The sequence below is a fragment of the Indicator indicator genome, chromosome 3 (assembly GCF_027791375.1).
Source record: "Indicator indicator isolate 239-I01 chromosome 3, UM_Iind_1.1, whole genome shotgun sequence".
Taxonomy (NCBI): domain Eukaryota; kingdom Metazoa; phylum Chordata; class Aves; order Piciformes; family Indicatoridae; genus Indicator; species Indicator indicator.
In genome coordinates, this window is record NC_072012.1 from 50,142,494 (window position 1) to 50,162,783 (window position 20,290).

Consider the following 20,290-nt stretch of genomic DNA (forward strand, 5'->3'; position numbering starts at 1 on the left):
ACCCCATGCTCAGACAGGGCCACCTTGAGGCAGGTTGTCCAGGACTTGTCCAGAAAACTTTTGAATGTCTAGAAGGAGGGAGACTTCACCCTTCTGCTGAGCCTGTGCTTGCTCACCTTAAAAGTATAAAAATGTTTTCTTTCGTCCAAAACCTCCTGCATTTAAAGTTGTGGTCATTGCTTCTACTGCCAGCTGATGTGGGGTTAAGAATTAGAGCTTACAAGAATGACAAATTATTTTGTACCAAGACCTGTAGCTAGAGGAGAAGAGGGCATCAGTTTTAAAGTCAGAGGATAAGTTTAGGCTGAACTTAAGGAAGGTATTTCTTTTATCATGAGGGTAGTGAAACACTGGACCAGCTCCTAGCTAAGCACTTTGCTGGCTCATGGTCAACCTCCCATCCACTAGGACCCCCAGGTCCTTTTCCCTTTCACTGCTCTCCAGCACATCAGACCCCAACCTATACTGGTACATGGGGTGGTTCTTTCTCAGGTGCAAGACACTACACTTGCCCTTGTGGTATTTCATTCAATTACTTCCAGCCCAACTCTCAGCCTAAGTCTGGTTGAATGGCAGCACAACCCTCCTGTGTCAGCCACTCCACCCAGCTGTGTGTCATCTGCAAACATGCTGGCAGTGCACTTTGTTACTGAAGTGGTACCGCTGACAGGAGCGGTTATGGGCCAAACATCTGTGTACCCGAGACAAGCAAAGGAAAAAAATCCCACCGAAATATAGTTATTCTACAACCACAATATCACAGAGTATGACAGTAGATTAGAGGTTGGAAGGGACCTCCAGAGATCGAGTCCAACCCCCCCTGCCAGAGCAGGATCACCCAGGGGAGTCCACACAGGAATGCATCCAGGAGGATTTGGAAAGTCTCCAGAGAGGGAGACTCCACAATCTCTCTGGGCAGCCTGCTCCAGGGCTCTGTCATCCTCACTTGAAAGAAGTTTCTCCTCATGTTAAGCTGAAACCTTCTCTGTTCAAGTTTGTCTCCATTGGTCCTTGGCTTATTGCTGTGCACCACCCAAAAGAGCCTGGCCCCCTCCACTTGACCCCCACCCCTCAGCTCTTGAGAGACATTGATCAGATCCCCTCTCAGCCTTCTCTCCTCCAGACTAAACAGCCCCAGGGCTCTCAGTCTCTCTTCCCAGGGGAGATGCTCAAGTCCCCTAAGCATCCTCCTGCCTCTCCCTTGGACTCTCTCCAGCAGGTCTCTGTCTCTCTTCAACTGGGGAGCCCCAAACTGGACACAGGATTGCAGCTGTGGTCTCAGCAGGGCAGAGCAGAGGGGGAGCAGAACCTCCCCAGCCCTGCTGGCCACACTTTTCTTGCTGCACCCCAGGATCCCATTGGCCCTCTTGGTCAATAGGTAGCTCAACCACCTTTGCCTCCCTTCTGATCAAAATAACCAAAGACAATGTTTTTTTTTTCCCCCCCAACAGGTCAGCTTGTATTGAAAATATCTCTGTAAAAACACCTGCAATGCTACGAGGGTGCACCCAATACAAACCAGAGCAGTGCTAACTTTCTTTAAACTGTTAAACTTTATTATAAATTAAAATTTCTTTACAAAAAAAATTGCACATAAGTGACCACTCTTAGGTTCTGATGCACTGGCATTTGCAATAGTTTCTTTAATCTTCAAGTTTTAATAGTCTCTGCCGTGAGTCCAATGCAGAAAAGGGCAGTAAGCAACCCTCTTAGAGCCTTCAAGTGCAAGAAGCATACTTGTGGCCACGGCAGTTACACTTCCCTTAAGAGCGGCTGCTTTTGTTTTAAATCCTGTAATGAAAAAGTCTCAAAAAAAAGGTTTAAAAAAAAAGGAAAGAAAAAAAACCCCAAAACAACCCCAAAATGGACTACTTTTGCTTTGTACTGTAAACACAGCCCAGTAAAATTAATCCCAAACACAGATCTCTCAGGCATCAGCGAGAGTGTCAAGTGACTCAGGAACAGCCAAACCAACAGAAAATGAAAAGAACACATAAAAAAAGAAACTCATGTCTGTCATTTGGATTAACCATACTTACGGAGCTGACGTTATCAGAATCTGGCAGGGCCCAGAAGCAAGGCCAGACAGGGAGTTCATTTTCCCAGAGGAGGGTCACGTTCATTGTTTCCAGGTTGAAGGAAAGCAGATTGGAGACTCGACACGCTCGGCAATACTCATCTGCCTTACGCAGATGTTAGGCATGGCTCAGCCTGAAGAACCATTCAACTGATTTTGGCATTTATTAGGACTTATGGCTGACCGTGCCCAGCGTTCAGTGATTCTTGCTTTCTGTTCTGTAAGTGTTTAAATTTAAAAGCTCATCTAGGCTGACTCCAACCTCTTGGCACTTGGAAACTAGTTTTCTCAGGTTATCAGTTTTACCTCCTCCTGATGCTTCAAACAAGAGTTGCTGTAAGAGATGGGGAAGTAGATATAAGATTTAGCCAGAGCTTGAGCATCACCACATCTATGGATATGGGATATGCAGAAAAATTTAAATGAAACCTCAAACTGAATCATAAAGAGAAAACATTACATCTTTCCACAGTGTTGCACATAGAGGTAACTTCTGAAGGGCTCTCTGATATAAATGATGGACCTGTAAAATAAAAACAGGTATTAAAACTCAGCACAGCTTGGTGCACTCAAAGCCAGCCATATGAAGCACAAAACACTTGAAATAATTTTAAAATGTGGTCTTAAAAGAAAAGTTTCAAAGTCAAGCATTAAACTGCTACTAAAAAACAAAGGCAAGTTTATGTCTGACCTTAATTCTGACCCTTGTATGCACATGATTAATTACATGTGGACATTCTCTTTTTCTTCACAAGACTCTTGCCTCATTCATTGCACAGGATGGAACACGCTCAGGGAATGAAGCAGCTTACTGAGTATTTCTGTCACCACTCAATATGGAGTCTCAAGGTCTTGCTTATTGCATATCAGCTCAACCCTGCAATGAAAATAACTGTTTCATAGGCTTTTTTTTTCCCTTCAACATCTACCTATCTGTGCTTTAACAATCAGTATGCATCTCTGAAAAGAACAAATGGGTTTACCATTTTGTGGTTGGAAACAGAGGATCAAAATGTTTAAGGGAAGTATTTACTCAGGTTTCCTTCAACTACTGGTATCTAATGCACCAACTTCAATCACAGAGTCATTAGGGGAAGTGTTTGTTGGCATTTTAAATACTTGTGCCCATTTTTATAGTTTTAGCAAACCTTTACATAACCTCTAAAAGGAATGGCAGGTTCTCCAGGAACAGGAAATCCAAAATCAGTTTTAAAGTGATATCTTACTTGTTCACTAGAAAACCCAGTTATCTGGAACACTCCACTGATTTGTGTAAACAGCCTTAAGTGCTCACCACATCACAAACTAAGACCTACCCCACCAAAAAAAACCAAACAACTACACTTTGTATGCCAACTTAAGTGACTTAACTCCACACCATACAGTTAGTCAGGGGGTTGCAGAAGAAAACCACAAGATTTCTTCTGGGTGTAATCCAGCTTCCATGTTGTCCATATGCTTTTATTGGAATTAGTTCATTTTCTTTAAGGACCCTCTTTTTTTAGTCATTTCAAATGTATTTTTCTATCTTTCTAACCAAACAAAGCAGGGATCTTATTGTCACCAGCATTACTACAGGCAGGGCTTTAAAATGTAGTCCATCTAATACAATGACTGAAGCAGGGATCTGTGACCAATTATAGACTACACCAAACCATCAACATGGAGACAGAATTAAGGTTGAAGAGGCAACTGTGCCTTTGATATCTCCTGACTTTGAACTATTTGATCTTACAAAGCAAATAACTGTCTGCTTGGGAGGATGGAGCAGGGAGCGGGTGGGTTTCTTTTTAAACATTGTAGGAGACAGTAACAAAAGAGAAGATTTCAAATGTGAGTCTGACAATAGCCATGCTGCCCATTACAGATCAGTTAAAGGTTTAACGCTGTTCCAAAAGAAAGGTTAATGACAGCAAAAAGGATGCTGAAAATCAGGCCCTACAAGAATGACACAAGATACAGCACACAAGCAGCTCAGAACACCACAAACAAGTGATGAGTCACAAACCCAGGGCCTCACGACCCTCCCAACACACAGCATCTTTCCAGAGGCAGAAAAATATTTTGAAGGTGACAGCAGCAATACCAAGAAGATCCTTTCTGTTTGAACTGCAAAGTGACTCAGCTGCTGTGCCAAATACCTCTTGTATTTGTATATAAAGGGATAAAAAAAATGTTTGTCTCCCTGAAATACCAGTGTAAGCTTGTGACTTCTGGAGTAAAAAAAAAAAAAACAAAAAAAAAACAAAACCACAAAACAAAAAACCCAAACAACAAACAATCTGATGTCTTTGGTGGGGTCAGGAACTAAGCCTCTCTATGCTGACCCAGCTCAAAAAAATCTTTTCTCCCACCTACTGTATTTTAAGTGCTAGCAACGTCCTTCAGTTAAAAACAAACAAAACCCCAAAAAAGGGAGAATGCCAGTAATGGGAGGATACACACAAATACTCTGCACAAGTACTCATGACACAAACACAGAAGCATTGGCTTCAAGTGTGAGAAATCTCTTTGGCAATGAAGATATAATCCATTCTATGTAGAGTACTTCAACTCTCTAGAAATCTTGGGTTTAAGAGATGACCTTTGCTTTGGAGAAAGCAAAGGTGTGAGGTTTTACACACTGTTAGAATTACTCATTGTAGTAAGCTGTGTTGACTTACTTCTCTTTGTCCCATTAGAAAGCATTCGGCAGCAATGGCTCTGAGGAAAAGAAATATATACAAATATTTATTCTTGAATGGTTTTAAATGCCATTAGTGGCAGAATACTGACTGTGGCATGGAATTAGAAATTCCTTGAGGAGAAACTGACTAACTTCCAGTTATGTTAGTCTACAAGGAAAAGATAAAAGTAGCCATTTTTTTAAAACAACCTTACATGAGCAAGACATTTCAGTGGTTTCCCCATTATGAACAAACACTGAAGAAAAAGATCAGTTCAGCATCACTGGATAATGGAGATTACTGCTATTGTGATATATAAAGAGGAGGGTAGAGAGGGGGAGACAGAAGTCAATAGTTGAATTAAAAAGGCAACTGGTAAATACATCATTCATATTTCTCTGCATAATATCCATCCCCACAGGTTTCCCCAAGAGGGAAATACCATTTAATTTTCAAGAAATGACAATATCTCTGTCTGTGGTACCAAACCACTACTGCTTGGATAATAAGCTAATGGAAGAGACACTTCCAGTACAAGCCCAACTGGAAGGACATTTCACATTTACCTTTGTGATGCAAACCTTAAACAAAAGCAATAGCTATGAAAACAGATGTATGACTGTTGCATTACATTTTCCAGATGGCCAGGCATGTTGGGATATTATATGTAAACATCTTGGCTTGCAGTTTCAGAATCTGAACATTGCTCTCCTCCCAGTATTGCAGCAGCAGTCTGTAAAAGGGATTGACGAGAGAAGAACACTGCTGTAGTCACTGGGAACACACAACCAACCCCAAGGTATGGACATGTTACACACAACACCTTTTCACACAACCACAGAAACATTCAGGTTGGCAAAGCCCCTCAGGAGCACCAAGGCCAACCCACAACCCTACTCTACAAGGCTCACCCCTAAACCACAGCCCCAAGCACCACAGCCAAACCACCTTCAAACACAGCCAGGCTTGGGCACTCCACCACCTCCCTGGCCACCACATTCCAGTCCCTCACCACTCTTGCCCTCAAAAAAGGTTTCCTACTGTCCAGTCTAAGCCTACCCAGTGGAAGGTTGAGGCCATTCCCTCTTCTTCTATCACTAATTACCTGTGAGAAGAGACCAGCACCAACCTCTCCACAACCTCCTTTCAGGTAGTTGTAAAGAGCCAGGAGGTGTCTCCTCTTTTTCAAACTTTTAACTAAACTTTTAGCTAATCTGAGCCAAGAGCTGCTTGTAGGAAAAACATCCCAAGCTACTCTCTAAACTATTGGCTGATTGTGCTCTCATGACAAAACAAAAACAGTTAAGACACTCCCAGAGGATAATTAAGAAGTGATAAATTGGAGAGAAAATGCCATCTTGGCACACTGCAAGATCCACTTCTAGCATGCACGAGGTTGCTGTATGTTTGAAAGGAGACTAACTAGTTTTATAGCCATGTGGCTAGGGACCTCATTCAGTCAGTTCTGCTCACCCATTTCATGTAGTATCAACACTGCCTAAGGAAGCTGTGAGTTCCACCTAGACGGAATTACAGTTTGGTTCAGAATGCAGCCATTCAACTTCACATGCCAGAAGAGCTGCATCATACTCTCCCCACATCCCCAGACACATCTACTTATTTCAAGCCTTGCTTTGAATTCTTGAGGTCACAGCTGATTAGAACAGCAAGTGTTCTGAGGACTATTCTAACTGATAACAATACTCAGTAGCTGAATACTGTAAAATGTGGACTCTAAGCCAGTTTGAAATACTCTTCAGGTAAGAATCTGTGTGATGCTTACACTAACTGCCTTTGTTTCCCCTAAGATTTTTTTTTTCCAAAATAAAGAATAGTTTCTTTACTAAATAAAAGCCAAGATGAGCACTGTTATATGTTAGTGTGTCCGTTTTTATTTGTACTGTGCTGGACCTGTATTTTAACAGATCATTAAACAACAATGAGATTTTTAATATATATCTGACATTTCTGTGAACCCTTGACCCCTGCAGTACTGCATCCAGCTCTGGAGCCCTCAATATAGGAAGAACATGGACCTGATGGAGCAGGTCCAGAGGAGGGCCACGAAAATGCTGAGGGGGTTGGAGCAGCTCTGCTACAAGGACAGGCTGAGGGAGCTGGGGGTGTTCAGCCTAGAGAAGAGGAGTCCCCAGGCCTAAGAGCAGCCTTCTACAAGGAAAATGGAGAGAGACTGTTTGCAAAGGCCCCCACAGGATGAGGAGGGGCAATGGCTTCAAACTAGAGCAGAGCATATTTAGATTGGATGTTAGGAACAAGTTCTGCACCATGAGGGTGGCAGAACACTGGAACAGGTTGCCTGGGAGGGGTGTGGTTGAGGTCCCATCCCTAGAGATATTCAAGGTGAGGTTCAACAGGGCTCTGGGCAACCTGATCTAGCTGAGGATGTCCCTGCTGACTGCAGAGGGGGGTGGACTGGATGACCTTTGGAGGTCCCTTCCAACCCAGCCCATTCCATAATGCCATTCTGACCATTTACTCCTGTACAAAGCAGAGTGTACTCCTGGATAATTAAACCTTTCTGTAGATAGGCAAGAACCCTTCAAATACCTCAAGAAAAACTGAGGTGATATTAGAAGGCACAATATGCCTCAAGCCACATGCAACAATACAGGAAGAGTTTTTTACTTTGGTGGTAGAAAGCTAACTATGCAGGTCTTGCAAAAAACACCTCAGGAGCTATGTCAGTCAGGTGTTTGTCTTGATTACAAGTATTTGTACATACCTCAGTGCAAGTCCAGGATTAGCAGGCATGGTAGAACAAAACCGTTCCAAGGTTTTGGAATGTTGGGATTTTGGAATGCAGCTCAAATAAAAAAGAATTACCTGTAGAATTTGAATTATAAACATTAATCCACTTTATAGCTGTCTCATTTTGCTAAGAATGATGGAAAGACAAACTAGGAGTGTTATGACTAAAGTCAGTTACCATCTACAAACTTCATCAACTAAAAACTATCCCTCAAGTGTGTAAAAAACAATTTGCATAACAAAAAGTTAATGTCAAGTAGCTAAGGGCACATTTTAGCCCTTTTAGCCTGCATTTAGTGAGCAAAGAGAAATGCACTGATGTTAACAAACCAGGCCCAGGTTTTCTATAAGCTTTATTCAGTCTAAGTGCTTCACTTGTTTTCACTCCTACTTTATTTCTTCTGATTTTTAACCACTGTAATTTCTAGGATCAGGACTGACAACTTAAATACCGTTTCCATCTGCCAGTGTTACAGCCCTGCAGGCCCCTCTTGCTCAGCCATCTCCTCCCTCCAGTACACAGTTTCTCTTTTTCTCTAGTCAAGTTTGTCACTAACAGCAATATTCACAGTAGTACAGCAGGCCATCATAAAAGCTTCTCTTTGCCTTGCACATCCTTTATTCAAAAGGTCACTGCTAGATTGTCTTCTGCTCACAACACTACTCTCCTCAGACACTTGCTTGTTTTTCTCATTCCTTATTCTCAATGTTGCTGTACTTGAACGAGTAAATTAGAGGTACCTGCTGAAAGGTCAGCCTGTTGAATTAAAACTGTCCACAGACACATTTTTACCTTATTATGAAACTCATAATTGGTCCAATAATCAGCAGTACTAAAAGGAATTGGGTATCGTGTGGGGACTGTAACCAGACATCTGTTCACTAGGTCAGTAAAAAGCTTGAATTCTTGAACTTTGTTGTTGGATCCAACAACTTTGCTATTGATAAAAACAAGGTAACTGGAAGAAAAAGAACACAAAAAGAAGAAGAAAAAAAAGATGGTTCTGGTAGGCTTCACTCAGTTTTCAGATTAATTTACTTTCCTGCCTTAAGAACTTACTCCAGCCAGATATTCTGAACAATGTCTTGCTGCATCACGGCCCCCAGAGCTGCTTCGTAAGCATCCAGTGCTTCCCCGACACTTGCTTGAAGGGACTGGCACAAACTGTTTGCATTAAGAGATAGAAGTGTTGTGTCTCATAAACAATGCACGTTCTTAACACCTTAAGAGTAATAAGCAATGAAGAATTTCTCACTCTGAGATGCTAGAAAAAACAGTGTTTTCAGCTCAGCAACATTATGGATTCATTTATCAGTCAACTCACTAAAATGGGTATGTCTGAGCTGCAGGTCATAAGGAATTGATATAGAAACCAGGGATTTTAGAATGCAATTATTAAACAGAAATTCAATATTATAAATTGTCTTTTACTCTTGCAAAGACCCATTTCACTAATCCTTTCAACAGGGATGGTCTGATGCTACAAGAATGAAGACAAGCCTTGAGCTTCTGTTTGGAGAGAGTTCCACAGCAACAAATTTCAGTCCGATTAAATCCACTTGAGAAATGGTCTTGGACTGCAGCAACAAAACCAAACCAAACCAAACCAAACCAAACAAACAACCACAAACAAACAAAAAACCCCACACCAAACAAAACAAAACCACTAACCTGAAAGAATATTCCAGAAACTCCTTACTTTTGTCCCATAGCTGTTGGGCAGACCAACAAAAAGGACCTCACCAAACGCAAAAGTAAACCTTTTTTGACAAAGATTCTGTGAATAAAGCTTATTTCAAAGAGTAAAGCAACAGTGGGGAAAAAAAAAAAAAAGTAAGACTTCCAGTAAGTCATAAGAGGAAAAATGAAACCGATGAAGAGGAAGGCTACAGAAATGCAAGATATGCTCAGGCTGATGTTGATACCTTGCTACAGAACTGCTGCTATCACATGCAATTGTGGAAGAAACAAAGCAAGACTGTGTATATGTGACAAGGATCTGTCACTTTGGCAATTTCTTGCAGAGAAAAAGAACACTGCTCTATTGCTTTGCTATGGAGGAGTCTGTGGCTAGTTGCAACCCTTATAGTCTCTTGAACAGTAGCTCCGCGACCAGCTGAAACAATGGGTCAGGTAACATAGGGAGATGAGGGCTACACAAGTTAAATAGAGTGGGGAAAAAATAAAAGGGAGACAATGAAAGAGAGAAGCCAGAACACCACGACTAACAATGCTAACCAAAAGCAAACAAGAAACAAACCAACAAACATGAACACACCTGTTACTGTTCCAGTAGGACAGAATTTATAGAAGATTTCTCAAGTGGAGAATCTAGTTGATGTGGAATTCATAGCTCCATAAAACTGCCTTTGTTGTGCAGCAGGCAGTTAAGTTCTCTAAGGACTGGCAGACCATTTATTGAAAGAACCCAGATATACCCTTAGGCAAATACTGAAGGTTCTGCTTTTGGAAATGCAACATATTCAGCCTCAACAGCTGTTTCTCAGAAATAATTTAGAAGTCTCACCAGTAGATCTGCCACAGGTATGGGATTTGCTGGTTTACAACATCATCTGTAAGATGTTCTTTATAGAGAGGTGATGTAAATTCAATTGGCATTGGAAAATTCAAGAGGTATCTACAAGAGAAAGAAGAGGTAGCAGCAAATGAGAACATCCCTCCACATGGAGCAGTTCTGAGTGATCGTAACATTTAGTTCCAAAATTCAGTTCAGGGGACATATTCAAGACACTTTCCCCTAGATTTAACACTATCCAGGTACAATTTATACATCAGCATCACACAAACAGTTGATGCAGAAATCATTTGCTCCCTCATTATGTCCGAAGTTAAATGCTGGTTTGTATTTCAGAGTTCCTCCCTCCCAAGTAGAATACATCAGGTAATGAACAGTCACCTGCACACCATCAGCAATGCCAGCACTAGATTTGATGTAGACAAGTGTAAAGAGGACTAAAATCCAATACCTGACTTGGAAATTAAAACATTTCAAAGACTCATCTGTATAAACTTTAGCAGAGAAGGTCTTCCTTTGAAGTCCTTCAGAAGCATCTGCTTTGACCACAGAGAACTTGCTGGTTTCACAACCTCAGTAAGTTTCTCATTAGGTGCTAAAATCCAAGAGGAAAATCAGGAGGCTGGCTCTGAACCTGTGCCTTTTCAGCAGTACTAATCTGATTAATAGCATGATGGACCTCTGGAATGAGGTCTTCCCAAGTGCCTTCATGGTGTGAAGGGGGAAACAACATAAAACCCCCAAACCAACTCTGGCATACATAGGATTGATTTTCTTCCCTCAAATCCAGACATTAAGGTTGTTGGCTTCTTCATCTTTCAATGCTTATGGTTTTACAATTTAGAGTATGTGCACAAACAACCAGGAGAAACCTTATGAACAACCACACCATTTTTTCACTTCAGTTATAGCAAAACATGCCAAGCTAAAAAATAAAGGAGTTCAGCAATTCTAGACTGGTTTGGCTTTCAATAAAATGGCAATATTACTAAAATTTAAACAGAAAAAAAAATATCTTCTAAATGTACCTTAAGAGATCCATGGGACCATGCTGTGGGCACGTGTTCTCAAAGAAAGTTGCCACAAAATCTTGCAACAGTGGAAGAATACTGCTTGACTTTTCCTGTTTTGGGTTTAGTTGTTTGGGTTTTTTTCAAAAGAAAAATAACATCATATAAAAAACGGTAAGTACAATTTTAAGCACAACAAATAACATTGCAGTGTGTCTATCTCTGCAATGCTCCATTGTCTTGATTCTCTCAAAACTGAAACCTCTCTGCATCAGTTATCAGGTAGCAAAGTAGAAAATTTATTACTGTTATGTCTATCACACACAGAATCACACAGAAACACTCAGGTTGCAAAAGCCCCTCAGGATCACCAAGGCCAACCCACAACCCTACTCTACAAGGCTCACCCCTAAACCACAGCCCCAAGCACCACAGCCAAACCACCTTCAAACACAGCCAGGCTTGGGCACTCCACCACCTCCCTGCCCAGCACATACCAGTCCCTCACCACTCTTGCCCTCAAAAAAAGGTTCCTACTGTCCAGTCTAAACCTACCCAGTGGCAGCTTGAGGCCATTCCCGCTTCTTCTACCACTAATGACCTGGGAGAAGAGACCAGCACCAACCTCTCCACAACCTCCTTTCAGGGAGCTGTAGAGAGCCAGGAGGTCTCCCCTCAGCCTCCTCTCTTTCACACCAACCATCCCCAGCTCCTTCAGTTGCTCTTCATCAGATTTATTCTCTATTCTCTCTCTTATTCTTGCTGATAATAACCCTGGGTTAGAGCACTGAACTGCAAATTTAGGATTTTATGTAATTCCTTTGATTATCTTTAATACTACACAGTACTATTTTTCCCCACCTATATAAAGGAATACTACTACACATTACACAAACACTGTGAAGATTAATCAATCTGATAATTGTTTGCAACAATACATAAATCCCAAACTCTATCAAGCCAGCAGGCCGACAAGTTGAGATTTAAAGCATTACCTGAGAAACAAGGAATTTAGACAACTGATAAAAAATTTCTGCATTCTGGGGATTCTTCTCAAAAGCTTCCATCCACACTTTGTAGGCATTGTCACTCTGCTCCATCTGCAAATACAAGGTGGCCAAACTCTCCAAGAGCTGACAGTTGTTAGGGCAGAGCTCCAATAAAGATCTACAAAGTTCTGCAGCAGATTCCCACCTTGAAGAAAAGTAAAAGTAAGTTTCCAAAAAAGCAGAAGGGAGTACTCCAAGTAAAACTGTCTTGAAACAACTTACCTTTCAAGAAGTTTCAGCAAAGCTATCATGTTTCTGTAGAGAGGAAAGCAGATAGCTATTCTTTTGTCAGCCTCCAGACTTTCATCAGTACAAGTTTTGACTGCATCTTTAAAACAAAAGGATTAAAATCAAGCCTTTAGACCTCAATGTCAAAGTTATGTGAAACCTTAACATCAAAAAAAAAAATGTTTAACACAATGAAAATAGGTAAGTGTGGGAAGATATCTCTCAGAGTGATGCTTTTGAAAATTACAAAAAATAAAAGAGACCATAATCATCACAGTACAAAGACAAAAAAGACTTTCAGAAGTTTGGTCTCTCATTCATTTAAAAACCAGGAAACATCCTACCACTGAAGTGTTAAAGCCACGTTACAGATAGCAGCATATCACTATGTTTAAAACTGCATTCCAGGGAAGGGCCACAAGGGTGATCAGAGGGCTGGAGCTGCTCTGCTATGAGGACAGAGAGTTGGGGTTGTTCAGTCTGGAGAAGAGAAGGCTCTGAGGAGACCTTCTTGTAGCCTTACAGTATCTGAAGGGGGCTACAAGAAAGCTGGGGAGGGACTTTTTAGAATGTCAGGTAGTGATAGGACTGGGGGGAATGGATCCAAGCTAGAGGAGGGGAGATTTAGATTAGATGTAGGAAGAAATTCTTCCCCATGAGGGCAGTGAGACACTGGAACAGGTTGCCCAGGGAGGTGGTGGAAGACCAGGCTGGATGGGGTCTGGGCAACCTGATCTAGCAGAAAGTGTCCCTGCCCATAGCAGTGGGGATGGAACTAGATGATCCTTGAGGTCCCTTCCAAACCCTACTATTCTATGCTTCTATTTACAAGAAGCGAGTAATGTCTTAAGCAGTTTACCTCTTTAATCTTACCTTCAAACATAGCCAGGAGCATATCGGGATCGGTCTTCACATCGTGAATTGTTTGCCAGGGTATCAGAAACGGCTCTTTGCTCACGATCCTTGAAGGACTGACGTGAGCTGGGTCATAGAGCTTGCCTGGGAGCAGGCCAAACTCTGTCAGATGGATGTAAGCCAACCAAGCCAAGCAACGGTCACTTACGGTAAGGCGCTCCGATATTATCTTCTCCTTTGCTGGTTTTAAAGCATTCTGTAAAGGTTAGAACAAATACAGTACATTTCAACCATAAAATCTTCAAGATCTAAAAATGAGAAAAGGAAACAGGAAGACCTAAGTTTTAATGTTCTCATATCTTTTTTCATAGAAAAGATAGGAACTAATTGTTTACATCGCTCCTGACCCTGTTTGGCTTGTATGAATGTGAGCGTTCAAACCACACGTGTCACTTCCAGGAACAGGGTTAGGGAACTGCAGAACATTATTGGTTTGAAGAGTGAACAGAGAGACTTTGGAAACGTGCATCTCTCCACATCTGTTCCATTTTTCTACTGAAACCTTGGACAATTACTTCCAGGTGCATGGAAATAATGCATTAGCTCTAGAGGCAATTCAGCTGCAAGTTGGATTCAGCTTGCTACAGCCTACTGGGATTTGTGGTTTGGGGAATTTGTTTGTTGGGGTTTTTTTTTGGTTATTATGTTCTAGTTATGCAGCTACTAAGTTAGAACTATCCAAGTTTACTGAAAGATCCACCAGCTCTGGACACATTGTTTTAAGAAGCATGTTGGAAATGTTACTGAGATGAGGGATACTGCTTACAACATTCCTACCTTCCTAGTAACAAGTGATAGAACAAAAGGAAATGTCCTCAACTTGCACCAAAGGAGATTTATGACGGATATTAGAAGAAATTGCTTCACTGAAATGGTTATCAAACACTGGAATAGGCTGCCCAGGAAGGTGGTTGAATCCCCATTCCTGGAGGTGTTTAAAAGACATAATGTGGTGCTAAGGGGCATGGGTTTAGCACCAGGCTTGATAGAGTTAGATAACAGTTGGACTCCATGATCTTAAAGGTCTTTTCCAATCAAAGTGATTCCATGATTCTATAGAGCTAGAATAGCCCCATTAAATTATCAGATCCCAATCAAAATCATTAGAGCATGCAATCAAATGCTAAACACGATCACTCCTGAATAGAATCTCATGGCTAGTAACATGCCAATGTTTTTCTCAAGAAATGCAGTACAATGGAAGAATAAACTTTCAAGGGAATGAAAGCACTTATAAAATGTAGGCAAAATTCAGCCCTCAGAAAAACTCCCATGTCCTCTAACAAGCAAAAAGTGATGTTTCAAAAACATTTCACCCTTTAAAACTTCAGAAAAACTGCTTTCAAGTTTTCTAAGACATGTATTGCTACTTATTTTGAAGTAGCACTTAAAAATTATCTTCTCTTAAATATGGTAAATAATCTCTCCCCAAGTCATTTTTTTCAGCTACATATTTCAGATGAATATTAAAAAAACAAATAAGGTTTAGCTTTGTGATGGTGCTTTGAGGAAGGTTTCTCCCCATACACACTGGATTTCTATATTAATTAGGCACAAACTGATTTTCTTCTCCCTCTGTTCCTTTTTGTTCATTCAGTCAAACATTCAGAGCTATATTTATCTGTACTCCTGTGTTTATAACAGCTTTTGGAGGGAGTCATCACAGCACTACGATTTTCCTATTTAAACTGGAGCTAGGAAAAAAAACACCATGGCCTTAAAACACTGCTGAGAAAAATCGCTTAGGACACAGCAGGCAACAGCTGCCACCTGCTGGTAGGAATGAAACCAACCTGCGACTGGAACCACCGCAGCTTCCACTCCTAGTAGGAGCTGATGGCAGCTCTCCATTTCTCACCTTCATCTACCACTTCTGCTGTCCACAAAACAGTAACAGTGATGTAAAATTTTCTCTACAGTCACATTAAAAGTCTGAAATATCACTTCGGAGTTCATGGGTTCCAAAACGTCTGATTCAACAGTCTTCAAGTTTTGGAGCAGGGCAATACTGTTAGATGACATCACACCATGTTCTTTCCCAACAACTACTAGTTTGTTAATTACTGTAGCATTAAACACTTGAGTACCTGAGGAAATACATCACTTATAGGCCCTTCACTGCAGAAGAGTGGTCTGTAGCTTTCCAGAAACCAAGCAGTCAGACAATCCCCTGGGAATTCTTTTGAGATGTATCAGTCTAAGCTACCAGGTACATGAGCAAAGAATAGCAGCTTTAAAGAACCCCAAGGGTATATCCAAATTTTACAATGGCATCATGTGTCAAAATATAAGCCTCTAGGAGAATTCCTTCAGCAAATAAAGGAAGAAGCAGTTCTTCTGAAGTTTACACTATCAGAGTCAAAACCATTCAGAAGCTGAAAGCGTGAAAACAATTACTAGAAGTTACCTGCAGCAGCACAAGAGCATCCTGGTGTCTTCCTGTAAACAGGCTTAAGTGAACCCTATACAGGAGAGTCTCCAGCAGCTGAAAGGACACAAGATTTGGATTTTCTTCTCCCCCTCTTTCTTCCATTAGGAACTGCAGCATCCTTCCACAAACATAGTCTTTTCCATCAAAGGAATTCTCCAAATTCAAAAACTGGAGAGAAATAATTCCCATTAATAATAGCACAGCTTCTAGATCCAAGTTTAAAAAAAAAAAAAAAAAAAAAAAACCAACCAACAAAAATCACATAAATCACAAACTTCAAAGAATGTCTTTCCCCACTTCATGAACCAGTTCCCTCCCTCACACCACATTTTTATAAGCCAGACCATTTAGATACCAAAAACTAAATAGTCAAAAATTCACTTCATAAGCTTAAGTAACAAAAACACAGAACATCTTGAATTTAAATCACTTTTACCACCCGTGGAAATACAATGACTTAGAAAAACATCCTGCAAATAGAACTCTGAATTACTTCATTTTCTGAGCAACTTCTGAGTTTTCAAAAAGCTGTGATGATTTTCATTTCCCACTCTGTCATGCATACTGGCTTTCCACAGCACAAAACACAATCAACAAGTCACATATGTTTTTCACTCACTGTCCACCAGATTCGGTAAGAGGGAGCATATTCCACTGCTGTTTCACACATCTCCTGTATCTCCTCCTTGGTTCCTCTTTTTGAGAAGAGTCTGAGGTAATGACACCAAATTTCAGGATTTTCTTTGTTGTTCTCCAGGGCTCGAGCCAGAACATTTAAAGTAGAATCTAAACACTCAGATGAGGAGCTGTAAAATTAAAATATGGTCACATCAACTGCTTTAGTATTCTGACTTACACTGTATCAAATATGAAAATGGATGCTTATGATTAGAATGGAAGGCACACAGGCAGCCATGTGTTTGGAGTTTTTTAACATATGCTGTCCTTTACTATGAAAGCTTCCATTTCAAAAAGTGTTCATCCTTCAAAGTTTATTAGGTGCAATTATCACAGTGAATGGAAAAAAAAAATAGTTTTCCAGGAAAAAAAAGCCAATTCAAAAAAAAGAGTCCAATTTAAAATGGGCAAAACTCATCTGTAAGCTGAAGACTTAAGCTGCAATCACACAAAGGCATTTACATCATCAGAGACTTACAAACTTAAGCAGAAATTTGAGACAAAGCAAGTTAAAAATATTTCTGCTACATATTCAATTTCCTTTCTACACTCATAAATAAGCTTTTATTTCATGTTTCCATGCATGTCAAGAACATTTTCTCTGCCTCTAAGCCATAAAAGTAGATTTTTCTTCTTGAGATAACTATCATAAGATAATACCAGTAAAGTAACACAAGATTAGCTCAATAACTGTTACAAACCACAGAGCTGAACTGTAACTCATAAACAAGCTGCCACAAAACCACAGAAAATTGCTGAGGTTAACATTTATTATGAAAACATATTTAGAAATTACTTTGCATAGACATCTACAAGAGAAAAAAAACCACCTCCCAAAAGATCAAACTAAAGCAGTTAACCATGTGTTAACTCTGGAGCTTTTCCAATCCCTTTGATCATCACTGTCCCCTACTAAACCACTCAATTTCTTCAGATGGTTGAGGCAGGGAAGAGGGAAATGAGGGGAGGTGGCTGGTTTAGGAAAAAGTCTTCCATTACTTTTTCTCCCTTCCTTTATGGGTCTTTGTCCAAGTCCACATACATTTAAAAATTCTCCTGCTCTTGACTGCCACTTGTTGGTAGTACTTTTTTGAGTACCTACCTTTCCATTTCTATCCCTTCCAGTGCTGAGGTACCTACTGATCACAGGATGATCCCAGGATGTTAGGGCTTGGAAGGGACCTCTGGAGATCTTCCAGTCCAACCCCCCTGCCAGAGTGGGACCATAGAATCCAGCACAGGTCATACAGCAACACATCCAGACAGGGCTGGAAAGGCTCCACAGAAGGAGGCTCCACAACCTCTCTGGGCAGCCTGTTCCAGTGCTCTGTCACCCTTACAGTAAAGTTGTTCTTCCTCATGTTGAGGTGAAACTTCCTGTACTGCAGTTTATATCCATTGCCCCTTGTCCTATCCCAGGGTGTGAGCAGAGCCTGTCCCTTCCTTCCTGACCTCCAGCCCTCAGCTATTGATAGACACTGATCAGATCCCCTCTCAGTCATCTCTCCACACTAAACAGCCCCAGGGCTCTCAGCCTCTCCTCCCCAGGCAGTGCTCCAGGCCCTTCAGCATCCTTGTAGCCCTTCCTTGGACTCTCTCCAGCAGATCCCTGTCCCTCTTGAACTGGGGAGCCCAGCACTGGATGCAATATTCCAGGTGAGGTCTCAGCAGGACAGAGTAGAAGGGGAGGAGAACCTCCCTGGATCTGCTGGATACACTTAATGCCCCTCAGGACCCCATTGGCCTTCTTGGCCACAAGGGCACATTGCTGACCCATGCAGAACTTCTCCACTAGGAGTCCCAGGTCCTTCTCCATGGGGCTGCTCCAGCAGATGAGCTCCTAACCTGTACTGATATAGCTGAACTCATCTTTTGCTATGTTTTTTTTTTCCATTATCCACAGCATACACAAGGATTTTAAGACAGTTGCTTCTCTCCATCTCCTTTCCTTCCTGCTCCAGCTGTTTAAGCTAGCATTTCACTCTACAAATTTAAGTAAGTCACTAGAATTAAGCCACCCTGAAAGAATTCCTACTGAATTTACCCAATTCCCAATAAAACCATAGTACCCTGCTGAATAATTCAAGGGACAGAAATTAGAGAAAATCAGAAATCAAAAAGTTTTAAAATTACACAGTAAGAAGCTGAGTGCTGTACAGGGATAAAACCACATAGCAGAACTGGTTTTCTAAGAAAGTTTTCTGACAAAAGTAATTTCAAACATTGTTCCAAACATTCAGTCCCTAGCGGAGAAACTGATTTGGAGATTATTGGTCCACTACTTTATCACTGGAAGTACAACATTCCACTGTAATCTTGGGAATACATTAGGCTGTACACTCCTCAAACTGACAGTTATTTCTCCTACATTACTTTACATCAAATTCTTAATCAGAACCTACCCAAAGTTAACCCATCAGTGTAATTTATTCCTCACATACTATACTGCATGCAGTAGGAAATCTAATCTACTTTTTTAACCTGCTTTTAAACAACAAATTGTGGCATTGGTGAAGAAAGTTGACAGGCCCAAGCTGACCTCATGAGGTCCAACAAGACCAAATGCAAGGTCCTGCATCTGTGTTGGGGCAATCGCAGGCACCAATATAGGCTGGGCAGGGACTGGCTTGAGAACAGCCCTGGAGAAAAGGACTTGGGGGTTCTGGTGGATGAGAAGCTCAACATGAGCCAGCAGTGAGCACTTGCAGCCCAGAGAGCCAAGCAGAGCCTGGGCTACAGGACAAGAGAAGTGTGGCCAGCAGGGCCAGGGAGGGGATTCTCCCCCTCTGCTCCACTCTGCTGAGACCCCACCTGGAGCTCTGTGTCCAGTTCTGGAGCCTCTATTGCAATAAAGATCTGGAGGTGCTGGAATGTGTCCAGAGAAGAGCCACGAGGATGAGCAGAGGGCTGGAGCTGCTCTGCTATGAGGACAGACTGAGAGAGTTGGAGCCATTGAGTCTGGAGAAGAGAAGTCTCCCAGAAGACCCTACTGTGGCCTTCCAGTATCTGAAGGGGGCTACAAGAAAGCTGGGAAGGGACTTTTTAGCATGTTGGGTAGTGGTAGGACTGGAGAAAACGGATCCAATCTAGAGGAGGGGAGATTTAGATTAAACGTTAGGAAGAAGTTCTTCAGCATGAGGGTGGTGAGACACTGGAACAGGTTGCCCAGGGATGGTGTCCCTGCTCATGGCAGGGGGGCTGGAACTAGATGATCCTTGAGGTCCCTTCCAATTCTGTGATTCTGTGGAAGTTATTTAACACCAGAAAGGAAACAATCATAGCAGCACAGGCAAAGCACAAAATCCAGTCTAATACATAGCAGACTTACCCTTCATTTTGATTCAAGTATTTGTAAGCAAGCTTAATCCAAAGCTGTACATCAGAGGGGTTTTCTTGGACGCTTGCTTCCAAGTTGGAAATGTCATCAGTCTCACTTGTAAAATACCGGACGTCGTCCGGAGTCACCACAGCGTCGAGAGCTGGAACTCTTTTCTTATGTTCCGTGGGATGAGCTGCAAACCAAAAGTGACAAACATGTTTCTTTTCAAACCAGAAGTGATCCATGCAAGATTAGAATTCACATAAGGGGTGGCATTTCTCTGTTTGAAGTATATCCTTATTTTGCTCTGGTCCATGGCTGTTGAGTGTCCTCTAATTAGAGCTTAGTGCTGTTTAGCCTGTAGGAAGTTGCTTTCCAACATGAAGGTGAGAAATAGCTAACAGCAAAAAGCTGCTTTGATCAACATACACCAAATAAGGCAGTTCATTGGGCAGCACCAGGAAATACACACATTTCACAAAGGAAAAATTATCTCAATTCGGAGTCTCTAAACACCCTTTTTACAGGATTTGCTAGCAAATCCTAAAGCTCCCATGGCATGAGTCACATGTGAAACACTGTCAGGTGACTGACAGTTCAGCAAGCTTCCA

At 41.5% G+C, this 20,290-nt stretch overlaps 1 protein-coding gene across 3 annotated transcripts in view; it reads right to left on the reverse strand.

The window, feature by feature from the left end:
• Nucleotides 1-1,595: 1,595 nt before the first annotated feature.
• ZFC3H1 (zinc finger C3H1-type containing) overlaps nt 1,596-20,290 on the reverse strand; it is a 46,843-nt gene continuing 28,148 nt past the window's right edge. Inside the window, exons 21-36 of one of the 3 annotated variants that reach the window (XR_008489507.1) lie at nt 19,689-19,872; nt 16,302-16,488; nt 15,659-15,850; nt 13,210-13,447; nt 12,331-12,436; nt 12,055-12,253; nt 11,078-11,172; nt 10,041-10,151; nt 8,573-8,677; nt 8,306-8,471; nt 7,487-7,587; nt 5,375-5,476; nt 4,741-4,780; nt 2,538-2,600; nt 2,040-2,411; nt 1,596-1,791 (exon numbers count right to left, since the gene is read on the reverse strand). Coding sequence is in view for 1 of the 3 variants with exons in the window: in XM_054399963.1 (XP_054255938.1) it covers nt 2,274-2,411; nt 2,538-2,600; nt 4,741-4,780; nt 5,375-5,476; nt 7,487-7,587; nt 8,306-8,471; nt 8,573-8,677; nt 10,041-10,151; nt 11,078-11,172; nt 12,055-12,253; nt 12,331-12,436; nt 13,210-13,447; nt 15,659-15,850; nt 16,302-16,488; nt 19,689-19,872 (2,027 nt within the window). In the remaining 2 variants the exon portion in view is untranslated. Of the gene's footprint in view, nt 2,412-2,537; nt 2,601-2,768; nt 2,955-4,740; nt 4,781-5,374; nt 5,477-7,486; nt 7,588-8,305; nt 8,472-8,572; nt 8,678-10,040; nt 10,152-11,077; nt 11,173-12,054; nt 12,254-12,330; nt 12,437-13,209; nt 13,448-15,658; nt 15,851-16,301; nt 16,489-19,688; nt 19,873-20,290 lie in introns of those variants that run through there. The other 2 variants (XM_054399963.1, XR_008489508.1) reach the window with 2 other exon arrangements.